Genomic DNA, 23,392 nt, shown 5'->3' with positions numbered 1-23,392 from the left:
CTTGCTGCTGCTTTGTCTCACCCCTACAGGGCATGGTGGAAAAGTGGCTCCAGCAGGTGGAGAAGATGATGATTGCCAGTATGCAGGAGGTTATTAGACTTGGGATTGAAGCATATGTCCAGGTAAATGAGAATCAGCGTACACGTGCCAAGGTGTGAGTACAGTGACAACAACATTGGGGAGAAGGTTAAATGGATCAATTCTAAGCACCCCTCTGCCTTCTACCAAAACCCACCCGGATCCTGCTGGGTAACACCTGACCCCTCCGTGACCCTGCTGGGCCTCTCTCTCCTTTCCCTCTGAATCCTGGGGCGATGCACATATTTCTGGTGAAATGTTGCCAGTTAGAAGCAGGTGGCACAAGACAAGATGGTTAGCCAGAACCCTCTGGCTGCTACCTGCAAGTCCCTTCTGTGAAATGAATTGATGGCAGGAGGTCTTTTTAGAGCACCTTCCAATTAAGCATTTCTCCCTCTAGGCTTTTCATTTACAGTACACATGCCCTGAACGGTACAACTCATTAAACTCCCGAAGCATTAGGGGAAATAGGTATGACCGAAGGAAGCCAAAACAAAAGAACTGTGGGCGATCGCTCTTCAGCCAGCTCCTAGCAAGGTTAAATGTAGGCAGACCAGGTCTTTGTGCTCCTTGACTTTGGGTGCCTTTTCTTCTTACTTTTCAGGGCCCCACCCCCATGACCCCTTCCATCAAATAGAAGAATATACTAAAGTACGGGGTACTGACCCTGCTGTCCCTCTTAGAAGTATTGCACTGTAAATGAAAGGCCAGTCCTTTGTCCTATGATTTATTTTAACTAAAAAATTAAGTTAAAGAACAATGGCGAGCTGTATGGAATGACTTCATGCCATTGCATCTAGAGAAAGAGTCAGCAAACATTTTCTGTAAAGTAAATGTTTTTATAATGTCTTCAGCTCTGTGGGCCACACACACTATTTATCTTTGCCTTCATAGTGCAGAAGCAGCCTTGGATGATCAATAAAGAATGGGTGTGGCTGTGTTACAATACGCCTTTATTTACAAAAACAAAAGCAAGGCCAGATTCAGCCCTCTGTGTAGTTTGCCAGATCTATAGTTTAAAACAAGTTTGGGGGGTTCTAGGCAAGGCTAAGAAAACTGGCCCAGCACTGCAATATTATGTAGCCATCAAAAAGGGTAGTTATGAAAACTGTCTGTGAACAGCACCTTGATTATAACTGTGCAAAATCCTTGGATTGGGACCTTAAGAAAAAAAAAAAAAAAGAGTTGATGAGATTGTTGATGATTTTTTTTCTTTTTCATAAAATTCAGGGAGGAAGACATAAATCAGTAATCCCAAGATATCAAGTATGGTAGCTTCTGAGGGTGGAGGAGGATTTTGTATTTGTTGAGGGGGTATGGTGGTGGGGGATGTTTTTCAGATGTTCGTTTAAGTCCCACAAGATGAACTGACTGTACCACATGCCCCTCTGCACTTTCCCAGTTCCCTCGTAATCAGTGGGTCTTGCAGTGGCCTGGCCAGGTGGTCATCTGCGTCTCCTCCATCTTTTGGACCAAGGAGGTGTCCCAAGCCCTGGTGGAAAACACCCTACCAGTAAGTGAGCGTGTCACGAAGCTTGTAGAGGAGATTCAAGCTCGATTAGGATCTGAAGGACATATAATTAAAGTAGCCGTGTTTTCTAAACAACAACAAAAAACTCACAGCATCCAACCATGGCATAGAGAAGTCAGGGTTTTCATGGGGACAGCAGGATAGAGAATTTGGAATTGGAGCTGTCCCGGAGTTCTGCAGTGTAATAGCCCTCATGGTCCTTCCCAGGCAGAAATTCTAGGCTGCAGAATTTTAAGTTTTTATCAGTCTTTGCTTCCAGGGGTCAACCTGGTGGAATTTCCACCAACAGAGACCTCTGGTCTTCTTCCTGGGCCAAAAGACCACCTGGTCCCGTTTTCCCCTCCTCCACCATTACCTGCTTCTTACCGCCTGCAGTTGAACACAAACCCACCTATAGCTCTTCCTTCAGTGTTCTCTTGAGACCAAGAGTGCTCAAGTCCTGCTTGTCCTCAGATCCAGACATGCATATTTCCACTTAACTCCTGCCATTGAGGCCAGTGCTTGAGAGTTCAAGACCTGGATGAACTTGGGTTCAAATCCTGATACTTTCCCTTGTTAGCTGTGTGACCATGGGCAAGTTCCTTAACCTGAGTCTCAGTCTCCTTGACTATATAATGCGCCATGGTGCACCACATTGTATTATAACATCATAGTACCGTATTGTAGGAGAGTTAAATGAGATGCTGGCAAGTTAGCCAGTACTAGAGCCCAGGCCATGAACCCCACAGGGCAGAGACCATGTCTGTTTTGCTCACTGTTTATCTCCTGGGGTTATTGCAATGCTGAGCACATAGTAGGTGCTCAATAAATATTTACTGAACAAATGAATGGTAACTTCATTCCCAACATTTTCACCATGGTATCACTTCTCATGATGATCTCATCAGACCTTCTGTTCTTCCCCCTATAGATGACTGGCTACGGACCAGAAAATATTTCAATTTACTATATTTTGCTTTATACCTTAAAATTAGAACATGAGCATTTGACCAAGGTTCAAATTTATACACATTCTGTGTTGATAAGTCCTACAAACATATTGCACTTGACACTTGCAAACTGCTTTCATGTATTTCATTTTAAACTTTTGAAACACTAAAAAATTCTGATTTTTATGACTGCATCTCTGTGCCCCAGGTTTCCCACCTGTAAAAAGGGGAGACTGCTTCACATCACACACCCCAGCCCTGGAGTATATGGATCCTGAATAATGTGGCTCAGCATCCTAAAGGAAGCAGGTGTTGGTACAGGATCGCCATCCATCCATCAATCCATCCATCCTTCCTTCCATCCATCCATCCATCCCTTGTTCATTTAACAAATATTTGTTTGACATCTGCTCCATGCTGGAATGATGCTACTAGGCAAAGGGATTTAGAGTTGAATGAGAGAGACATGATCCCTGTCCTCATGGATTTACAATCTAGTGGGGGAGATAAAAAGTCTCTTTGCTAGAACTGTGATAAGGAAACTACGGGGATCCAGGAAGCATGGGGAGGAAGGAGAGAAGTAAGAGAAGGGTTAGAATTGGAGACGATTTTCCAGAAAAATGGTGTTTAAGAGGAGACATGAAATATAAATAGGAATTAGCCAAGCAAACAACAGGAGAAAGAGTGTTCCAGAGAGAGAGAGAGACCAGAATGTGCAAAAGTCCGAAGATGAAAAATATGGTGCATTCCAGCAACTGAAGGCACTTGAATCTAGCTGTGGAATGGGTGTGGTTCAGAAAGATGTGTGGAGCAGCCCTATCACCAAGGGTTTTACAGACCCACAGCAAGGGCAATGGGGAAGCATTGAAAAGGTTGTTTGTTTGTTTTTTGCTGTGTGTCGGGAACTTTATTAATAACAATAACAACCATCAGTATTTACTGGATACTTGATTCACATTGTGCCAAGTGCTTCACCATCTCATTGAATCTTCAAAACAGCTCCAAGAGGTAGCTGTAATTATCTAGACTCGACAGGAGACTGAGACTCAGAGGGTTAATATCATTTGCCCAGAACTGCATAGCTAGGAAGTGGGGAAGGTGAGCTATGAACCTAAGGTGGTCTCCGTTTCTCTTCCTTTTTAAAATTTATTTCTGTTTTTTAACTCTTTATTTTGAAGTAATGTCAGCCTTACAAATAATGTTGCAAAAATAATGCAAAGAATTCTCATACACCCTCCATCCAGAATCCCCCAATATTAACATCTTAAATAACCATAGTACAATTATCCAAATCAGGAAACCAGCATTGGTGCAAGACACATTCTTATCTAATACGTAGACCTTTTAAATTGGCTAATCTCAATTTAGCCATTTGCCCCACTGATGGCTTTTTGCCTGGTCCAGGATCCCTTCCAGGATTATTGTTTACATACATTTAGTTTTCATATCCCCTGTGTCTCCTTTAATCTGAAAAAGTTTCAGAGTTTTTTTTTATTAATTCAGATCTATTGCATAATTTCTATACAGTAAAATTCACCCCTTTTAGTGTACAATTCCGAGTTTGAACAAACACATTTGTGTAACCACCATCCCAATCAAGATATAGAACCGTTCCGTGCCCCCCCGCCCCCCAATTCCCTCAAGCCCCTTATAGCAGCCCCTTTCCCTGCTCCACGCCTCTGGCAATTACCAATCTGTTGTCTGCTCCTATAGTTTTGTCTTTTCCACGATACCGTAACAATAAAATCAAGGAACCTAGCCTTTGAAATTTGGCTTCTTTCAATTAGCATAATGCACTTGCAATTCATCTAGAGGTTAATGAAGGGGGTGAGGGAAAGGGACCCGGAGTGGTAGAGCATGCTGTTCCCCAAGAGGGGGTTACAGAGGAGAATCCAGTTTAACCAGTTGTCCCCTCCTATGCCCCCGCCAGGATTTTCTGAAAAAGAGCAACAACCAGATTGCACAAATTGTCCAGCTGGTGCGAGGGAAGCTGAGCAGCGGGGCTCGACTCACCCTCGGGGCCCTCACGGTCATCGATGTCCACGGTGAGCAAGGAGGCTTCCTCGGCATTGTTGACTGTCTAAGAATGGCAGCCAGGCTTGCTGCTCTCCATTGAGAGCCTGGATGGAGTGATTCAGGGTCCCCTTTGCCATTAGGGAGGGGCTTCTGCAACTGAGAGTAAGGTGAGGGGGTAAGGAGAGAAGCCAGATGTTTTCCCCTCCCGTCCCCACCTTGTTTCCAGGAAACCTCCAAGCAGGGCTTTCCCCGAGACAAGGGCAGCCCAAGCCATTTCTGAGATTCACCAACTTGGAACGATTTCTTGAGGCTGACCATAGCTAATATTTTTGAATACTCACCAGGTGCCAGGCTCTGTGCTAAGTGCTTGACATACATTATCTCATTTTTATACACACTTCTCAAATTAAGAACCTGAGGCTTAGGTAAGTAACTTACCCAGAGGCATACAGCTACTAAGGAGCAGAGGCTGTTTTATACTTTGATGTAATTGATTTAATTGTAATTCTATGTCTGTCTGATTTCAAACCCAAGAGACTGGAAGTGGGCAGTGTATGCAGGGAGGCAGTGGGAGAGAGATAATGCCTTCCAGCACTTCCCTGAAATTAAAAAAAAAAAAAAAGGAGAAGAGGAGGAGGAAGAACTGGGGTCTTTATATAAAACAAACCACCCCCTCACCCTCACTCCATCACCACCAAGGAAACTAGGGCTGGACTAGCTGGTTGCCTGGAAACAGTGTCTCTCTTGTTCATACACCAGCTTCCTCCTGGCATTTCATGGCATCTTATTCTCCTTAAGGTTGATGCTCATTTCAATCTAATTTCTCTTGGATAGACTAACATGAAATCAGGGAGAGAGAAGGGAGAATGTGATCTTCATTTGGTAGGAAGTGCAGGTGTGGTTACTGCCCAAGGCTCCCCAGAGCGGTGGTGTTCACACACATGTACACACGCACATACACACCCATGCACAAAACATGCACACATATACACACTGCATCATGCAGCATCCCCAAGTCAGTCCCTTGAGATTCACCTTCCTCTTGGATCCCTCATGGAGACCCCTACTCCTGCTACCAGTCTATGATTTCCCTCAAGAACCTGGAGGGAAATTAAATTCCTCAGGAAGGAAGGAAGAGCTGTTGGTATAATCTTCAAGGACTCTTCTTTGGAGGGTTTTGGATTTCACTGTCATAAAGACTTCTCTTTGCAGAGAGGCAGTAGACTTGCAGAAGCATCCCTTTACAAAGTTATGTTTCTGAGATACTAAATTCGAGCTGCTGTCCTACTTTTTTTTTTTTTTCTTTTTTTAAGTAGGCTCTGTGCCCAGCATGGGGCTTGAACTCATGACTCTTGAGATCAAGACCTGAGCTGGGATCAAGAGTTAGATGCTTAACCAACTGAGCCACCCAGGCGCTCCTACTGTCCTAGTTCTGAGATCTCAATAGCTCTCACCTAAGAATTCCCTAAAAAATAGCTAATGATTTTTAGAAACCTCTGTTCACTCTTCAACTTCAGGGCCTCCCATGACAGTGAGAAAATTAAATTAGGCTCATAATCCTGTGAGAGAAAGAAGGAAATCTAGAAGTATATCTCCCATCTGGTTTCTCAGGCCCCCAGATGGAAAGACTATATCTAACTATGGGTTCATGGGACCCCTTCCCTTGCCAACTGCATCAGGCCAAGCTGACTATATTCTCCTCGGATATCCTAGCAGCCTGGAACAGGGCCAAAAGGGTCATACTGGGGATATGACAGCATTTGGGAAAACTACATATTGCAAAGCTCTCTGGGTCAGTCCACCAAAAATTTGGGAATATTTATACAGCAGCTAATATTTATATAATCTTTCTTTTCTTTCATCTGTCTACATCTGCATATACATGTAGATGTGTAGATATTTATATATGTGTATATATATATATATGTATGTGTAGGTATATATATGTGTGTGTATACGGTTGATCCTTGAACAACATGGGTTTGAACTGCACAGGTCCACTTATATGGGAATTTTTATCAATAAATACAATACAATACTGTAAGTGTATTTTCTCTTCCTTGCGATTTTCTTAAATATTTTCTCTAGCTTACTTTATTGTAAGAATACAGTATATAATACATGTAACTTACAAAATATGTGTTAATTGGCTGTTATCTGTAAGGATTCCAGTCAACAGTAGGCTATTAGTAATTAAGTGTAAGGGGAGTCAAAAGTTATACGCAGATTTTTTACTGTACCGTGAGTGGGCACCCCTAACTTCCACGTTGTTCAAGGGCCAACTGTATATACAGTTAATCCTCCTAATAACCATATAATAACTCTATAAGGTAGGTACTGTGTTATCCCCATTTTACAGATTACACAGCTCAATAGAGAGGTTGAGTAACTTGCCCAAAGTCACTAGCTAGTTAATGGCAGATTCAGAATTAGGATCCAGGCAGTCTGATTTCAGAGTATGCACTTTTAATGCCTCTGCTGTACTCTGGGAGCACACAACGCAGCAGATTCTCTCCCTGGCTCCTTGGGAGAAGCAAAGATCAGCTTCTGAAAGAAATTGCTACCTGCAGGTTAGGGGTAGGCAGGGAGGCTAGTTGAGTCTGAAACTGTTTGAAGAGGGAGGGGTGGCCTGGATGATGTCCTCAGACATTCTCTGAGCAGTCTGTGGACATAGGAGTATGCTGACAGCTCTGCATTTGTGTGTTTCCATGTCTGCATCTGTCCCAACAGCTCGCGACGTGGTGGCCAAGTTATCTGAGGACAATATCTGTGATCTGAACGATTTCCAGTGGATCTCCCAGCTGCGTTACTACTGGGATTCGAAGGATGTGCAGGTGCAGATGATCACCACAGAAGCCTTGTATGGCTATGAGTACTTGGGGAACTCCCCCCGGCTGGTGATTACACCCCTCACTGACCGCTGCTACAGGTAACCTCTGCCCCTCCCCCTGCCCAGACCCAAAGGGTGAATAGAGAATTCCAGAAGGAAAACCTTCTGGGGAAGAAGGTGAGGGGCATCTTGAGTATGTGACCTTTCCCTCTGCATTTCATATTCTGAGATTTTAGGATTTTGCCCTTAGTTACCATGGTCCCACAGATGGGCATGGAAATTAGGCCTTAGGCCAGAAATGAGAACCCAGTAGGAGTCCTAATGCAAATTAATGTGGCCAAACCAACAAGCAGAACATTGATGCCTGTCCTTAAAAATGCCACAGTGCTTAAGTAGAAAGCTCTCTGATGGCAGGAATCAAGATGGTGCCTGGAGATCCCATGGACGAAAGCTAGAAAAGGAGCCAGGTGAAGGACTCTGGCAAGGAGTCTCCAAGCTCAGCCAGCTGGTGAGATGTAGTCATTCTGTGCTCAGCAAAGTGCTTTATCACTCTCCTTGGTATTCATACCATTAGAAATCTGACCTCTGTGAATGTATCCACTTTGTGATATTTAGATTTTCTTTGATTTTGTATATTCCTTAAAGTGGAATTTTTTGTAATCATAAAGATAATTCTTGAGTATTATTTCTTTCAGAGCCCTCAATCACTTATTTTCTGTGGTCTCTGATTTTTGGTCTTCATTCATTCATTTATTTCACCTGTTATTCAATAGCCATTTCTTAAACTCTCCTGTGTACCATGCATGCCATCAAGAAACCCTCAACCTAATGGGGTCAGGGGACAGAGACATAGTCAGATGAGTATAAGATGGTGTGTTAAATGAAACTATAGAGGCTCATACAAGGGTCTGTAGAGCCACAAGTGAAGAACACACCAATTTCTAACATTTATTTTGTCCCTACTCTTGTCAAAGTGAATCAAAATACAGGTCCTAAACTCAAGAGTTCATAATCCAGTGAGAGAAATATATTTATTTCCACCACTCCATTAGTACTGGTGATCTTTGGAATCTGGAGTTTATGAAGATTTTTAACTTTTATTTGATTCATTTGTGTATGTATTCATTTATCCATTCAATCATTCATTCAAACAAATGTTTATGGGTGCCCACGCACCAGGCCCTGGGGTTACAGTGCTGAGTAAAACAGATTTGTTTACAATGATGATATATTGGTCATATAATCAGAAAAAAATTAAAGCTATTTGTATGAGTCAGAACAAAATAAAGCAAAAGTCAGTTTCTTTCCTATGTCTTAGGACTTGGGCACCAAATTCTTCTTCTTCTTCTTCTTCTTTTTTTTTTTAAAGAGAGGGAGAGAGGCAGGGGAGGTGCAGAAGGAGAGAGAGAATTTTAAGCACTCCATACCAAGCACGGAGCCCAAAGTGGGGCTCAATCTCACAACCTTGAGATCATGACCTGAGCCGAAATCAAGTCATTCACTTAACTGACTGAGCCACCCAGGTGCCCCATTGGGTACCACATTCTTATTTTTTCCCCTTAGGACACTGATGGGGGCTTTGAAGCTGAACCTTGGGGGAGCTCCGGAGGGACCAGCTGGCACAGGCAAGACAGAAACCACCAAAGATCTGGCCAAAGCTTTGGCCAAGCAGGTAGGGAAATGCTGTCTATTCTTAAGCTCTCCTCCTATTCCTCTCTGGACTCCTGTCAGGAGAGTTGGCATGAAGTTCAATATGGTATAGGGGGAGAGAAAGAGTGGGGCCCCAGCTCCTGCAGTGGAATAGGAAGAAAGGAGCCCCACCTGTATTTCATGTGCAGGGTAATTCAGATATGAGAGAACCCATCCCTAATGGTGCCCACATCCTTCCTTCTCTCTAGTGTGTGGTCTTCAACTGCTCAGATGGTCTGGATTACAAAGCCATGGGGAAGTTCTTCAAGGGACTGGCCCAGGCTGGAGCATGGGCCTGTTTCGATGAGTTCAACAGGATTGAGGTAATGCTGCAACTGGCCTGCAGAGCAGGGGTTGAACATACAGGGGCCTTTTATCTGGGCTCTCAGCTCCTCAGTGACAGGGCATTATATGTCCTCTAAAACCGCTGCACAGAGTAAGTACTCAACAAACTAAACAAAAACAGTCCCAAGAAGACAAAGTACATATTTTATATACATATATATGCTCATCGTATTCATTCACTCACTCATTCAAAAATTTATTGAGCAGCTAGTACATGTCAGATACTCTGCAATTGTTCATGACACAAAGCTAAGTAAGAAATGCGTGATACAATTTAGCAAAGGGAAATAAAAGTTAAGTAAAACAAATAGAAAATGATAGAAGTCTATAGTAGTGGTATAAAGGAGCCGTCACAGAAGAGAGGGGGGTGATTAATTCTATTTGGGTGGGGAATTTAGGTCAGGAAAGGCAAACATGCAATTAGAACCAATAAACACTGAATGTATACGATGGATCAAACATTATGCCGGGTGCTAGAACAAAGATAAAATACTATGGAAATTAGTAATACACACACACACACCCCAATTTTCTTTTTCTTTACCAAAATGCCAAATCATGCTCCTGATTTTGATGTGAAGGGCTGGTTCTCAGATGATTGGGTTTTGTCATTGCTAAGTGAAGGGTCCTCTGAAAGAGTGGGGTGGTAGGAGCTCACATCAGCCAGCCATTCTCACCCCAGGTAGAAGTGCTGTCTGTGGTGGCTCAGCAGATCCTCAGCATTCAACAAGCCATCATTCGGAAGCTAAAGACATTCATCTTTGAAGGCACTGAGCTCTCTCTAAACCCAACCTGTGCTGTCTTCATCACCATGAACCCCGGGTATGCTGGCAGGGCTGAGCTGCCAGATAACCTCAAGGTAAACATCAGTGTGTGTAAATTCTGCATGTACTTTATGGTATAGAAACCTCTAGAAGTAACCAAGGATCTCCCGGAGAAGGCAAATAATGGGTGACATTTTTTTGGCTGTGAGAAGTAATAGTGGAGCAACGATGGTGGTAAGATAGGCCCCAAAACATAACTACACCCCCAACAAGGTCTCATAGGGAGGAGTACATATACTTGATGAACCATGGCAATTAGGAAACAACGGACCCTGGAACAAGAGTCACTGTTTCTATCGTCTACAAGGGGTCAGACAGGTAATATAAATGAGAGGAACCAGCTGGGCATGGTAGGGACTCTGACGAATGCCCCATCCAGAGGCAGCAGCCCCTACTTAGCCCTAGCCTGTTGTCGCCAAGCAGGAATTGTCAGGTCTTCTGATTTTTCAGGAAAAACCAGAAATTTGTATTTCTACATGTAATCTGATTTTGTGATCCTGGCTCAATGCAAAAAAAAAAAAAAAAAAAAAATCACTGTAGGCCAAACAAAAACATCTAATTATAAGACAGCATCAAAGTTAGACACAGAGAGCTCTGGGAAGCCTGGGCTGAACCGGCAGCACTTGGGTGGCTCAGCTCATGATCTCAGGGTCCTGGGATTGAGCCCCATGTTGGGTTCCCTGCTCAGTGGGGAGCCTGCTTCTCCCTCTCCCTCTGCCCCTCTCCCTGCTTGTGCTGTCTGTCTCTCTCAAATAAATGAATAAAATATTAAAAAATAAAATAAAAACAAAAAACCTAGGCTGAACCACATAGAGCTCCCCTTTATTACTATGGTTAAGCCGAGGTGGTGTCCTCACCAAGGCAGGCTGTTCCAGCCAGCCACAGAGCTGACAAGGAAGCATATATGTCCCCAGTGCCTACTGCTGAGCTGGCCTCAGTTACAGCATGGCAATAGCAATTGGTCCTGCTGCTAGTGGAGAAGGACGGCACCCCTGAAGGGAAGAGAGACAGTCACCAAGGCCATCTTCAAGGGAATAGGCTGTAGATGACCTTAGCATGCTGCTCTCATGGGAGGAAAAACCCCAAAGTACAAGATGGCTAGCTCTCCTCCTGTGGGAAGAGACTTGAGCACCCCAATTGCATGAAAAGAGGTACCAGAGAGAGACTTCCAGGTCTGCTTCTTTATGGATTTTCTTCTAAGTCATTGCTCCATCCCTTTGAGTGGAAGACGCAAGAGAGACCCAGCCAAACCAAATTAGTACTTCACCTGCCAGAAACGCATCTGCTTAGTGCTCTGGAATCTTATTCAGACACTTTCTCCCCGCCCACCAAATGGAAAAGAGTCAGGGAGATCTTAGGAATGGCTCCTCCCCTCCAGGCCAGCATAGGCCAGTGAGTACCAAAGTAGAATTTGGACCCACATTTCTTCTTTTTACCCCCCAACCATTGTGACTCCCCGCTACACACACACCCCTCCCATCCAACAAGCCTGTTATGTCTGCATAAGCAGCTTTCATGAGACAGTGTGGTGTAGGAGAAAGCACCAGGGGCTGGTGTCAGGGAGCCTGGGTTCTAGACCTGGCTCTACCTCTAACTAACTGCTTGACTCCTCCTCTAAGATCTAAGGTAATAACAATAGCTGATGTTTATTGAGCACTCACTATGTGCCACACACTTTTCTAAGCACTTCACTTATATGATATCATTTGTTCTCATGAGAACGGTATGGTTGTTGGCCCATTTTGAGATGAAAGAAGTAGAGGCTTACATTACTTGCCCACAGCCAGTAGGTAGCAGAGCAAGGACACAAATCAAGATCTGTCTGACTTCAAGATTCTTCTGATACATTATTGGTCCTGCATTCCTAACTGACTTCCTCGGTCCCTGTTGAACACAGGAAGGGTCCAATAGTTGAATGATGCTCCTTTGGCATAGGAGAATGAGGTGTTGTTAGAATACCAGCACCTAGGGCTTTCCACATAACCACTGAGAGACCCAGTGTGACAACAGGTACCTAGACAGGGCCAGTGGGGAGGTTAGCGGAGCACTGGTTCTATCCAACAAAGATGGTCCCTCTGCATTGACTTGTCCTCCCACTTTCCTTTCCTTGATTTCACTAGAATGGCCTGAACAACCATGCTGCTTCTCTTTGTGTCTGTAGACATACCTTCCCCCCAGTGTTTACTGTATGTGTTCAGGTTCTCAATGGCCGTTTCTTTTCCAGGCCTTATTCCGGACAGTAGCCATGATGGTGCCAGATTATGCCCTCATTGGGGAAATCTCCCTCTACTCCATGGGGTTTCTGGACTCTAGGAGGTATGTTACATTGGCTTTCCAGTAGATTCTAAAGGCTCTGAAAGAGTACCTTCTGTGTGGTGGATTCAAGGTAGGTTGCCCGTTGGAAGAAAAGAGAGAAACTTAAGAAATGGACTTCCATTCCCTAGTTGATCTGAAAGCACATAGCCCTGGCTTTTGTCCTAACCCCATCCCTGGCCAGGAAATGGCCCAGATTCCGAAGAAAGGGCCTCTTCTCTCTCTGTGTATACTTGGACTTCTGCTAAAGAAATTGGCCTTTCTATCCCAGCCCCGCTACACACACATGCACACACACAGCTTAAGGCAGGACTTTAAAATATGAAATTATTCCAAGATTGAAGAGGAAAATTTTAATATAATTTGGAATTAACATTATTATCATAACATTTACTGACTGAAAAATGTAAAGCATGGACATGGAAAAAAGTTGTCATGTTACAGAAGTGAATAAAGGGAGTTTCTTCTCAGTGGCCTTGAGTCCCACTCTCTGGGGATTAACATTGTTAATAGTTTAATGTTTCTTCCCAAACGTGTGTGTGTGTGTGTGCGTGTGTGTGTGTACTCATACATTCATATTTATGCATAGAAGTATTACACATATAATTTCTTGTACAGTAGCTTGTATACATATGTGTCTATTCCTGCTCTTTTCCTCCTAACTTTGAAAGAGTTAGAATGCTTCCTTAGCTCATCATGGTAACTATTAAAAGGACTTCAAATGATAGGGCTTCTCCATCAAGTCCATGAGCAGGCCTGGTTCCTGATGGGACAGGGCACAGGGATGCTGGGAATGTCTGCTGAGCAGGACCTGGTCCTCTCTGGCGGTCTTCAGATGTGTCTCTGCCCTCCTAGTCTTGCCCAGAAGATTGTCGCGACCTACCGCCTGTGCTCAGAGCAGCTGTCCTCACAGCATCACTATGACTACGGCATGCGGGCGGTCAAGTCTGTGCTCACTGCAGCTGGCAACCTGAAGCTCAAGTATCCTGAAGAGAATGAGAGTGTCCTGTTGCTCCGGGCCTTGCTTGATGTCAACCTGGCCAAGTTCTTGGCTCAAGATGTCCCTCTGTTTCAGGTATGCGGTGCTTTGGGACCTCAACCAAGCGCTGAGACTCATTTTCTGTGGATGAACTGTTTCTCTGGCACCCTCTTCATCTCCAGCCAGCAACCCCACCACCAGACACCCTCCCCCAAATGTTAGATAAGAATAGTGATAGTTCCTGATTTTAATAAAAATGGTTTCACTGATAGAATAAGATCTGCCATTGGGTTTGGGTTTTTGTTTTAACCAAATGTAGTTTTGGGGGTTTTTTTGTAATTATTTTAATGGCTCTCTTCCTAATCAGGCTGGGAGCTCCATAAATACAGAAATCATGACTATCTTATTCATTCCCAGTACATTAACTGGTAGATAATACAGGTTTATTAAATCTTTGCTGCCTTGTAAATTTATTTGGGAGGGAAATCATGTCTTACAGATAGTGTTCGACTTTGTAATTGTGGATGAGTTTTGGCATAGAAAAATGAGGTTTGGAATTTTACAAAGATTTCTGCTGTCTGTAAATCTCATTTTCAGAAAATGTTGAGGTCATGCCTCTGACAATTCATCCTTTCCAACTTCTCTCGAATTCTTGTTAACAGGGAATTATATCAGACTTGTTTCCTGGAGTGGTTCTTCCAAAGCCAGACTATGAAGTTTTTATGGAAGTGCTGAATGAGAATATCAAAAAGATGAAACTCCAACCAGTGCCTTGGTTTATTGGGAAAATTATCCAGGTTGGTTCCATGTATCCATACAGGGATGCGCCTGTTTGTTCACTCAAGTCAGGAACTGGAATTGTGGTAGATTGCAGCTCAGTAATGGTGACCAGAGGTGCCTGGATAGAGACAGAGGTGCCTTCAGGTCTCACTTCCAGGAGCTGAAGTTGAAATTCAATGTTTTTCCTCCGACCATCTCCCTTGGGGTTCCTTTTTTTAAATTTGTGGATGAAACAAAACCTTTGGGGGGCATTGGGCTACAACTAGTCAGGACTTTCTCAGTTTCCAGTGATAGAAACCCAACTCAAACCGCCTTAGTCAACAGAAGGGGATCTGTTCACTTACCTAACTTGAAAAGCCCAGGTGTATGTTGACCTCAGACACAGCGGGATCTGAGAAACTTTCTCTTCATTTCTGGGCTCCGTCTCTGAGTTACAACTTCATTCTTGGTTGGGTCCCCAACAGCCTCAGTCTTTGATTGTCCCAGGTTCAAGCCCAGAAGGAAAAAGAGCATTGCTCTCCAGATGGCTTCAGCATAGGTCTCAGGATTAGCTTTGAACTGTGCTGTAAAGCCACATGACCACCCCGGAACCAATTATGGGGAAGATCATCTATATTTCACAGCATGGGGCCTGGCTTGGAAAATACCTTTTACCTGCTGAGAGTTCTAATCAAGTTAGAACTGCATTTAGGCCTCGAAAAAGGAAGTTTCCAATTTAAGTACAATTTGCTAAAAATGACCACTGTTTCCTTTTCCCCCTTAAAAGCAAATAGAAAAAATCAGAGGCATTAAAGTCAGACAGCCATGTGTCCAAATCCTGCCTCCACCACTGATGACCATGGGCAAGTTACTTAACCTCTCTTGGGCTCAGTATTCCCACCACTAGAAGGTGGTTAATGATACCTAAGTGTATTAAATGAAAAAATTAGGTAAGTCACTTGATGCTTAGCACATTGGTAGGTATAGAGCAAATAGGAGTTCCCATTTTTTAAATAATATGAAACATACACATATATTTATTTATCCGAAAGATTATTTATTTATTTATTTATTTGAGAGAGAGCGTGCAAGTGAGGGTATGGAGGGGCAGAGGGAGAGAATCTTAGGCAGGCTCCATGCCTAGCACAGAGCCAGATGCAGGGCTTAATCTCTCAACCCTGAAATCATGACCTGAGCCAAAATCAGGAGTCAGACACTTAACCAACTGAGCCACCCAGGTGCCCCTATCCAAAAGATATTTACACTATAGATCATCAGAGGTAGAAGTGACTGTGGGAATCCCCTTTTTGTCCCTCAGTCCTCATTGACTTCTGACTAGCTTGCAGTTCTAGGAGGTTTGCAGTGATTAACTGCTTAAAATGATGTCTCCTCCCAGATCTACGAGATGATGCTGGTAAGACATGGCTATATGATTGTTGGAGACCCCATGGGTGGCAAGACCTGTGCTTATAAAGTGTTGGCTGCAGCTCTGGGTGATTTATACGAAGGTAAAGCTCACATCCGTGGCTTCCGGGGAGCACAGGACTCCCCAGTAGGTTGGCTGGCTCCATGGAGATAATGCCAGGCTGTTAGTTTTGCCATCCCTGGATTGTGACATCAGAGCCAGAAATAGAACATGGCACACAGATGTCTGCAGGCAGAAAATAAAGGTGGGGGGGGAGCTTCTAACAGGGATTTTATGTGCATGTTATTAAGTGGAGGAATTTTCTCGAATTTCTCAAATGCTGAATAGTGGCTTCTCCAAAGGCTTTCCAATGAGAGAGAAAGTCCTGCCACTGTCCTGAACCAATTATTCTGAAAGCCAATTATTACATGGTTTCTTTTCTTCTCCTTTTTTCTTTTCATCCCTTCTTCCCTTCTCTTCCCTTCCCCCCCTCCCTCCCTCCCCTTTCTTCTTCTCTCTCTCCTTCCCTTACTTCTCTCTCTCTCTCTCTCCCTCCTTCCCTCCCCTTCCTTCCTTCCTTCCTTCCTTCCTTCCTTCCATTTAATGTAGAAGATAAAACCTCAGATTTTTGAATCAGACACAGACCTTGGACAAATGACCAGACCTTTCTTAGCCTCTGTTTTCCCACCTGTGAAATGGGATTGTTGTGAGAATTAAATGAGATTATGCAGGAAAATAACCTAGCTCAGTTCCTGCTCAACAAATGGAAGCTATGTGTATTGCCAGAGAAACAATTTTGGGGTTTTTTCTTTTATAAAAAGCGAGCCTGTGGTGTTTGTTTGTTTTTAAGATTTATTTATTTATTTTAGAGAGAGAGAGAGAGAGAGAGAGAGTGGAGTGGAGAGGGAGAGGGAGAGAACCCCAAGCAGACTCGGTGCTGAGCCTGATGCAGGGCTTGATCTCAAGACCTTGAGATAAGGATCTGAGTTGAAACCAAGAGTCAGATGCTCAACCAACTGTGCCACCCAGGCGCCCCACAAGCCTGTGGTTTTGAAAAGCAATGCCTTCTATTTACACATTCCCTTCCAGTACTTCATCTTAACACATTTTTTCTAATATTTGTTGATTGAGTTGCTGTTGGATTTTTTAGGTTTTTTGTTTTGGAGACTAACTTGGCCCTCGTAACTAATTAGGGCATTTCAAACTTAATATTCTGGTCATTTGAACACAGTTTAGGAAACTAAACGAAGAGAAAAGAGGCTACCCCATTGTTTTTGCCTTGGGATTGTGCAGAAATGGTTATTTAGTTCATGGCTCAGGCACTCCAACTTTTCTTACTTTGAAGGATCATTTAAAAGTCTGGTTATTTTCAGTTCTGTTATCAAATGCACCTGATGTCCCATCTATCGGCCTTCGTTGGGTCCTAGTACTCTCATGGTGTGAATGTCTCCAAGGGGCCACTTGCTGAACAGCTAAAGAAGAGGTTTCAGGACTAAACTAGTCCTTCAGATAGAGGGGAAAAAAGTAACCAGTATTTTGCAGAATCTTTTAAATGTCAGCTGTTTCCTCATTTCAAGTCAAGGCCAAGGTTCTTAGGGTAGCTGTGAGAGCCGGTACATAAAGACACCTGGTAGCATGGACCTCTCTCCCTTACTGCTTGAGTTCATTTAGGCCCAGGCAGATCTTTGGATCTGACCAGCACATTTGCCCTGTTTGAAATGAGACTCAGAAGAAAATATGGTGAGAAACTAATGGGCATAATAACCTAACAGTTTAAGTCATTGTCCATCCAGATATCCTAATCTTTGTAAGGACTGAGTACAAATTTTATAAGGATTCTCCTTGGAGGGCATATTCATGAATGTTGGTTGGTCTTTGAGATGGCATTATCTCTTGTCTAATGTTCTGGTCTCAACGGAGCCTTTGTAACTCATGTTGGACCTTCTTGCCCAGCCAAACAGATGGAAGAATTTGCTGTGGAGTACAGGATCATCAACCCCAAGGCCATCACCATGGGGCAGCTCTATGGGTGCTTTGACCAAGTGAGCCATGAATGGACAGATGGTATCCTCGCCAATGCTTTCCGGGAGCAAGCATCTTCAATATCTGATGAACGCAAATGGATTATATTTGATGGGCCAGTAGATGCTGTTTGGATTGAAAATATGAACACAGTTCTGGATGACAATAAAAAGGTACTACTGAGTCTCATATCACTTTTACGTAGGTAGAGTATAAATCCTCTTATTCAAGTGAGTAATTGACCAAAACTATATAATACATACATTCACTACACTAAGAATAAATGCCCCACAAGAAAGTAACAGCTTATGAATTATGCTTCCATTTGTACTTGTAGTGGGTAAACTATGTGTATTTAGGGATAATGTTGCATCGTGGTTAAAAGCCTTGGTGTTGGCATCTTACTGGACCACTAGCTCTAGAATTGAGCTCTTGTATTGGGCAAGTCACATAACTTCTCTGAACCGCAATTTCCTCATTTGTAAAAAGGTAGTAATGAAACAGGGATGTTGGCAATTAAAGAAGTAGCACATACATAGTGCATGATATGTGGAATGTGTTTTGGTTATCCATTGCTGTGTACTTAGAGACTTAAAACAACCATTTACTTTGCTCATGATACTGTGGATTATAAATTTTGGAAGGTCTCAGCTGGGCTCAGCTAATCATTATGATGTCAGGAGGGCAGCCGTGGCTGGAGGATCCACACCCAAGGTGGCTTCCTCCCTCAGTGCCTGGGGGCTCATTCCTCCTTGGCCTGTCTCTCTTTGTCTCTTTCTCTTCAGATAGTGTCTCATCCTCCAGGCCTCTCTAGGAGGCTTGGGTGTCTCACTTAGTGAGCTTGGAGTAGTGGCACTTCTTACATGGTGGTTACTTTTCCAAAAGGCGGGAAGTGACAGTTTCCAGGAAATTAAGAGCTGTGCTTGGAACTGGTGTTAGCCTCACTTTCTCTCAATTCCATGAGTCCAAGAAGTCACAGGGGCTGCCCAGATTCAAGGGAGTGGGGAGAGAGGCTCCGCTTGATGGAGCGGGGACAAGGCCACTTTGCGAAAACACATACAGGATGGGAGCTATCTCTGTAGCAGTATCTACAAAATGGAAAATACATTTTGCCCCAGTAAGCATAGTGCCTAAAGAGCTTGGACTCCAGAGCCGGACAGCCTGGGTTCAAACCCTGCACTGCCACTTGCCAACTGAATGAACCCAGGCAAGCTATTCAGTTTCATCATCTGTAAAATGGGGACAATATTGTCTACAGAATAGTGTTAATCAGGAAGATGAAATAAGTTAATATTCGCAAGATGCTTCTAATAGCACCTGGGGTAGAACAAGTGTTATCTTACTGTAGGTTAGAATAAAATAAAATTTATCACCATGTTAAGGAAGAGTTTCTACACCGAATATACATGATTATCAAATCAAAATATACTTTCCTACTGCATTAAAATTTCACAAGACTATGAGTCATGCTCAACAATGGAAGGCCTAATTATCCAAATTACACATTATATACACACACTAATTATAGCACGTGCATAATTTTGATTACATAACATATAAAAATAGAAATGTTTTATTACATGATATAGGCTATGTTATATAAGCTAATTGTACAAATGTACTTATTGGTCTTGAGATTAATTATAAAGAGTCATGATCAGGGGCACCTGGGTGGCATAGTCGTTAAGCGTCTACATTCAGCTCAGGTTGTGATCCCAGGCTCCTGGGATCGAACCCCGCATCGCATCGGGCTCCCTGCTCAGCGGGGAGTCTGCTTCTCCCTCTGCCACTCTCTCTCACGCTCTTTCTCTCTCAAATAAAATAAGTAAAATCTTAAAAAAAAAAAAAGAGTCATGATCAGTGAATTTCCTGATGACTTCTCGTCCCTGGGTGTAAATCAAACTACTATCAGAGGTACGGGTGTCTTTTACTTTTCTTGATATTCAGAGATGGCACTATTGGTGGTGTCAGCCCATAACAGCCATGACCTTCCTGGAGATACATGTCGTGACCTGTTTCCAGTTGTGTTTTATGTAGGCCAGGTAATGTACGAGGGGCTTTTTAAGCACAACTTTGGGTGAGCAGCAGGGAGTGATGGGGTTTTCTCTTTGCCCCTGAGAGACCAAAGCTTCAGACAATCTTATGTCTTAACTATCTCACTCGAACCCCTGTTGGCAAGTGGGAAACAGCATCACTAACTTTGTACGTACACTGACTCTGCCCTATGTATTTTGCGCTACTTTCTACAGGGACATACCTACAAAACACTAGGACTTCTGATGGCCTTTCTTTCCATTCCAGAAAGGATTTGTGGAGATGTTCTTGTCCCTCTAGTCCTGCACCCATCCATGAGGGATTCCAAAAGGAGTCTTTCATGGGAAACAAGCAAATAAAACAGGAAGGTGTGCAGTTAAGTTCTATGTGAAACACTGAGTAAGAACTATGAGACTTGCTGTAGTCTCATAGCTTCCTGATCTTCCATCTAAGGCTGCAATTCAATGACTCTCTGACCTCCCTATTTATTTATTTTAATATTTTTTTTTGAGAGAGAGAGAGTGCACACTTGAGCAGGTGGGGGGACGGTGCAGAGGGAGGGGGAGAGAGAGAATCCCAAGCAGGCTCCATGCCCAGCGTGGAGAGATCATGACCTGAGCTGAAGTCAAGAGTCAGACGCTTGGGGCACCTGGGTGGCTCAGTCGGATAAGCGGTTAAGCATCTGCCTTTGGCTCAGGTCATGATCCCAGGGTCCTGGGATCAAGCCCCACACTGGGCTCCCTGCTCAGTGGAGGTCTACTTCTTCCTCTCCTTCCTGCTCATGCTCTCTCTCGCTGTCTCTCTCTCTCTGTCTCTCAAATAAATAAATAAAATCTTTAAAAAAAAGAGTCAGACGCTTGACTGACTCAACCACCCAGGCGCCTGCCAACCTCCTTATTTAAAATCACAACTCACCCAGCCCTGGCTGAGCATTCTCCAGCCTCCTCTTCTATTTAATTTGTCTCCAAAGCACTTTCATCGTTTTATATGCTGTGTGTTTTGTTTATCATCTGTTTCCTCCAGAATGTAAATCCCAAGAGCACAGGGATTTTTGTCTGTTTTATTTTATGCACCTGTGCCTGACACATAGTTGGTGCTCAAGAAGTATTTGTTGAATGAATTTAAACCATCTCTGTCCACGCTGAGGCCTTTCACTCTCAGATGGAATTTAACCCCTTTGCCTGACACCCCCACCTCTGCTTTGCACTTTCAGCTGTGTTTAATGAGTGGAGAGATTATCCAGATGAGCCCCAAGATGAGTCTGATCTTTGAGCCAGCAGACCTGGAGCAGGCCTCTCCGGCCACTGTGAGCAGGTCAGTCAGCCTTGCCCTGGCACCCTGAGGGAACATGTGGCCTCACTGACCCTAAAAACCCACAAATGTGATTAAGCCCTAGCAGATCACCTACATTATTTGTCGTCCCTCCAATTTATCCTAAAACCAGTCCTCAATCCACAGTGCTGATAAGAGTCTAAAATCAGGCAAGCACTTTGGAAAGGAATCTGACATTATTGCCTAAGACTGAACCTTCATATTCCTCATGACCAGCAACTCTCCTTCTAAGAAAAATTTGTCCACGTGCAATAAAATTCACATACAAGAATTTTCAGAGTGGCATAGTTAACAATAACAAACACTTGGAAACAACCCAAATGCCGATTAACAGGAGTGAATGCATGCGTAATAAAGTCACAAATTATAATTTTTTATCATTTGATTTTATTCTATTTTATTTTCATCATGATAAGTGCACTCCTTAATCCCCATCACCTATTTCACCCATCCCCCAGCTACCTCCCCTCTGGTAACTATCGGTTTGTTCTCTATAGTTCAGAGTCTGTTTCTTGGTTTGCCTCTCTCTTTCTTTTTCTTTTTCCCTTTGCTCATTTGTTTCTTAAATTCCACATATGAGTGAAATCATATGGTATTTGTCTTTCTCTGACTGACTTATTTCACTTAGCATAATATTCCCTAGCTCCATCCATGTCGTTGCAAATGGCAAAATTTCGTTCTTTTTATGGTTGAGTAATATTCCATTGTATAGATATATCACATCTTCTTTATCTGTTTATCTATGGGTTGCTTCCATAATATGGCTATTGTAAATAATACTGCAATAAACATAGGGGTGCATGTATCCCTTTGAATGAGCATTTTTGTAGCAAATTATAATATTTATATATCACTCAAAATAAATGAATTGTACTGACATGGAACTCTATGCATAAATCTTATTAAATACATTAAGTATAAAATCTTAGCAATATTATATATGAAGTAAGCCCACAATATTCATACAACATAGTGTCTCCCTTTAAACCTCTAAAAACAACAAAAATAAATATATATACATTTTAGGAACATATAGAAATGATATAAAACTATGTGAGAAAGAAAGAAAGAGATGGGTAACCATGAGATCGGGAGACCATTGGGGTTAGATGAAGGTTATTGTCACGATCCAAGCTTCTGTCTGGGATCTTGGGTTCTGGGAGGTGGGTTCATGGGCACTCACTACATTCTTGAAAACAATTAACTAAGAAAGGCCATGCATGGGCTAATGATAGTGTGCTAAGGATGGTAATTAATCTAATCCTGTGCACCTGAAGTTCTTAAAAAAAAGAAAATCAGTCCATACTCCAAAAAGCAATGTCAGGGAGTAGAAAGAGCAATGGCAAGTTAGACCAACTTGGGCTCCCACCCTGGCCATGCCAATGTCTAGCTGTGTTACCTCTTCCAAGTCACTCAGCCTCTCTGAGCCACACTCTCCTCATATCTAAAATGTGACCATTAAGAAGAATATTTAGAGATAAAGGCCATTAGGCCCTAGCATAGTGCCTGACATGCAGTAGATACTCAATAAATGGCAGCCATATTAGTAACAAACAAGAGAGCACCTAGATGTAACAGAATGGGGGGAAAAAAAAAAAACATGGACTATATAAAATATCAGTACATGCTAATGGTAATTTGAATAATTTCCATGGATTAAGAGTTTTCTATGTCCTGGAAATGGTGCTGAATTATTTATGGGCATTTTCTTATTTAACCACTATAATAGTCTTATGAACTATGTATTTTTTATATTTCTTGATTTATGACAAGGACATAGAATTTCAGAGACAATAAAGAAACCTTGCCCAGGGTTACTCAGATAGTAGAATCTAGGGCAGGGATTTGAACCCAGGTCTCTCTAACTCCCAAGTGTCAGCTATTATCACTGGTCTCCATCCTTTCCTGACAAAATCTGGGCACCTTCCCTTTGGACTGGAGCTGGTAAGGGTCTGTGCCCCAACCCAAACTCCAGCCCCTTACCTTACCATGACTGCCTGCATTTCCCTCACCCCTGCGTGCTTGGGAACCCAGATGTGGACCAAGCTGGTTCTCTCTTTGTGCTTGCCAGGTGTGGGATGATCTACATGGAGCCCCATCAACTAGGCTGGAAACCCTTGAAGGACTCATACATGGACACCCTGCCCGCTAGCCTCACTGAGGAGCACAAGGAATTGGTGAGACCATCATGTTCTTTTCCTTCCCCTCCCTCCCTGTCTCCATACTCCTCATTGCTAAGGCCTTCTAGGAACATCTTCACCTTCCTAATTCCAGGATGTAGGAAGGCGCAGGGAATTCCCTGCCTA

General features: G+C 43.2%; 1 protein-coding gene across 1 annotated transcript in view; it reads left to right on the top strand.

Annotated features, from left to right (window-relative positions):
• DNAH3 (dynein axonemal heavy chain 3) overlaps nucleotides 1-23,392 on the top strand; it is a 162,775-nt gene that overhangs the window by 64,823 nt on the left and 74,560 nt on the right. Inside the window, exons 25-38 of the mRNA XM_032396197.1 lie at nucleotides 30-122; nucleotides 1,481-1,591; nucleotides 4,469-4,583; nucleotides 7,285-7,483; nucleotides 8,948-9,056; nucleotides 9,283-9,396; nucleotides 10,101-10,277; nucleotides 12,467-12,558; nucleotides 13,411-13,630; nucleotides 14,197-14,331; nucleotides 15,690-15,801; nucleotides 17,652-17,893; nucleotides 20,968-21,068; nucleotides 23,158-23,263. Coding sequence (XP_032252088.1) covers nucleotides 30-122; nucleotides 1,481-1,591; nucleotides 4,469-4,583; nucleotides 7,285-7,483; nucleotides 8,948-9,056; nucleotides 9,283-9,396; nucleotides 10,101-10,277; nucleotides 12,467-12,558; nucleotides 13,411-13,630; nucleotides 14,197-14,331; nucleotides 15,690-15,801; nucleotides 17,652-17,893; nucleotides 20,968-21,068; nucleotides 23,158-23,263 — 1,926 coding nt within the window. The remainder of the gene's footprint in view (nucleotides 1-29; nucleotides 123-1,480; nucleotides 1,592-4,468; nucleotides 4,584-7,284; nucleotides 7,484-8,947; nucleotides 9,057-9,282; nucleotides 9,397-10,100; nucleotides 10,278-12,466; nucleotides 12,559-13,410; nucleotides 13,631-14,196; nucleotides 14,332-15,689; nucleotides 15,802-17,651; nucleotides 17,894-20,967; nucleotides 21,069-23,157; nucleotides 23,264-23,392) is intronic.

This window comes from Phoca vitulina, unplaced genomic scaffold (assembly GCF_004348235.1).
Source record: "Phoca vitulina isolate PV1807 unplaced genomic scaffold, GSC_HSeal_1.0 scaffold90, whole genome shotgun sequence".
NCBI lineage: Eukaryota > Metazoa > Chordata > Mammalia > Carnivora > Phocidae > Phoca > Phoca vitulina.
This window is presented reverse-complemented; position numbering and strand designations above follow the sequence as displayed.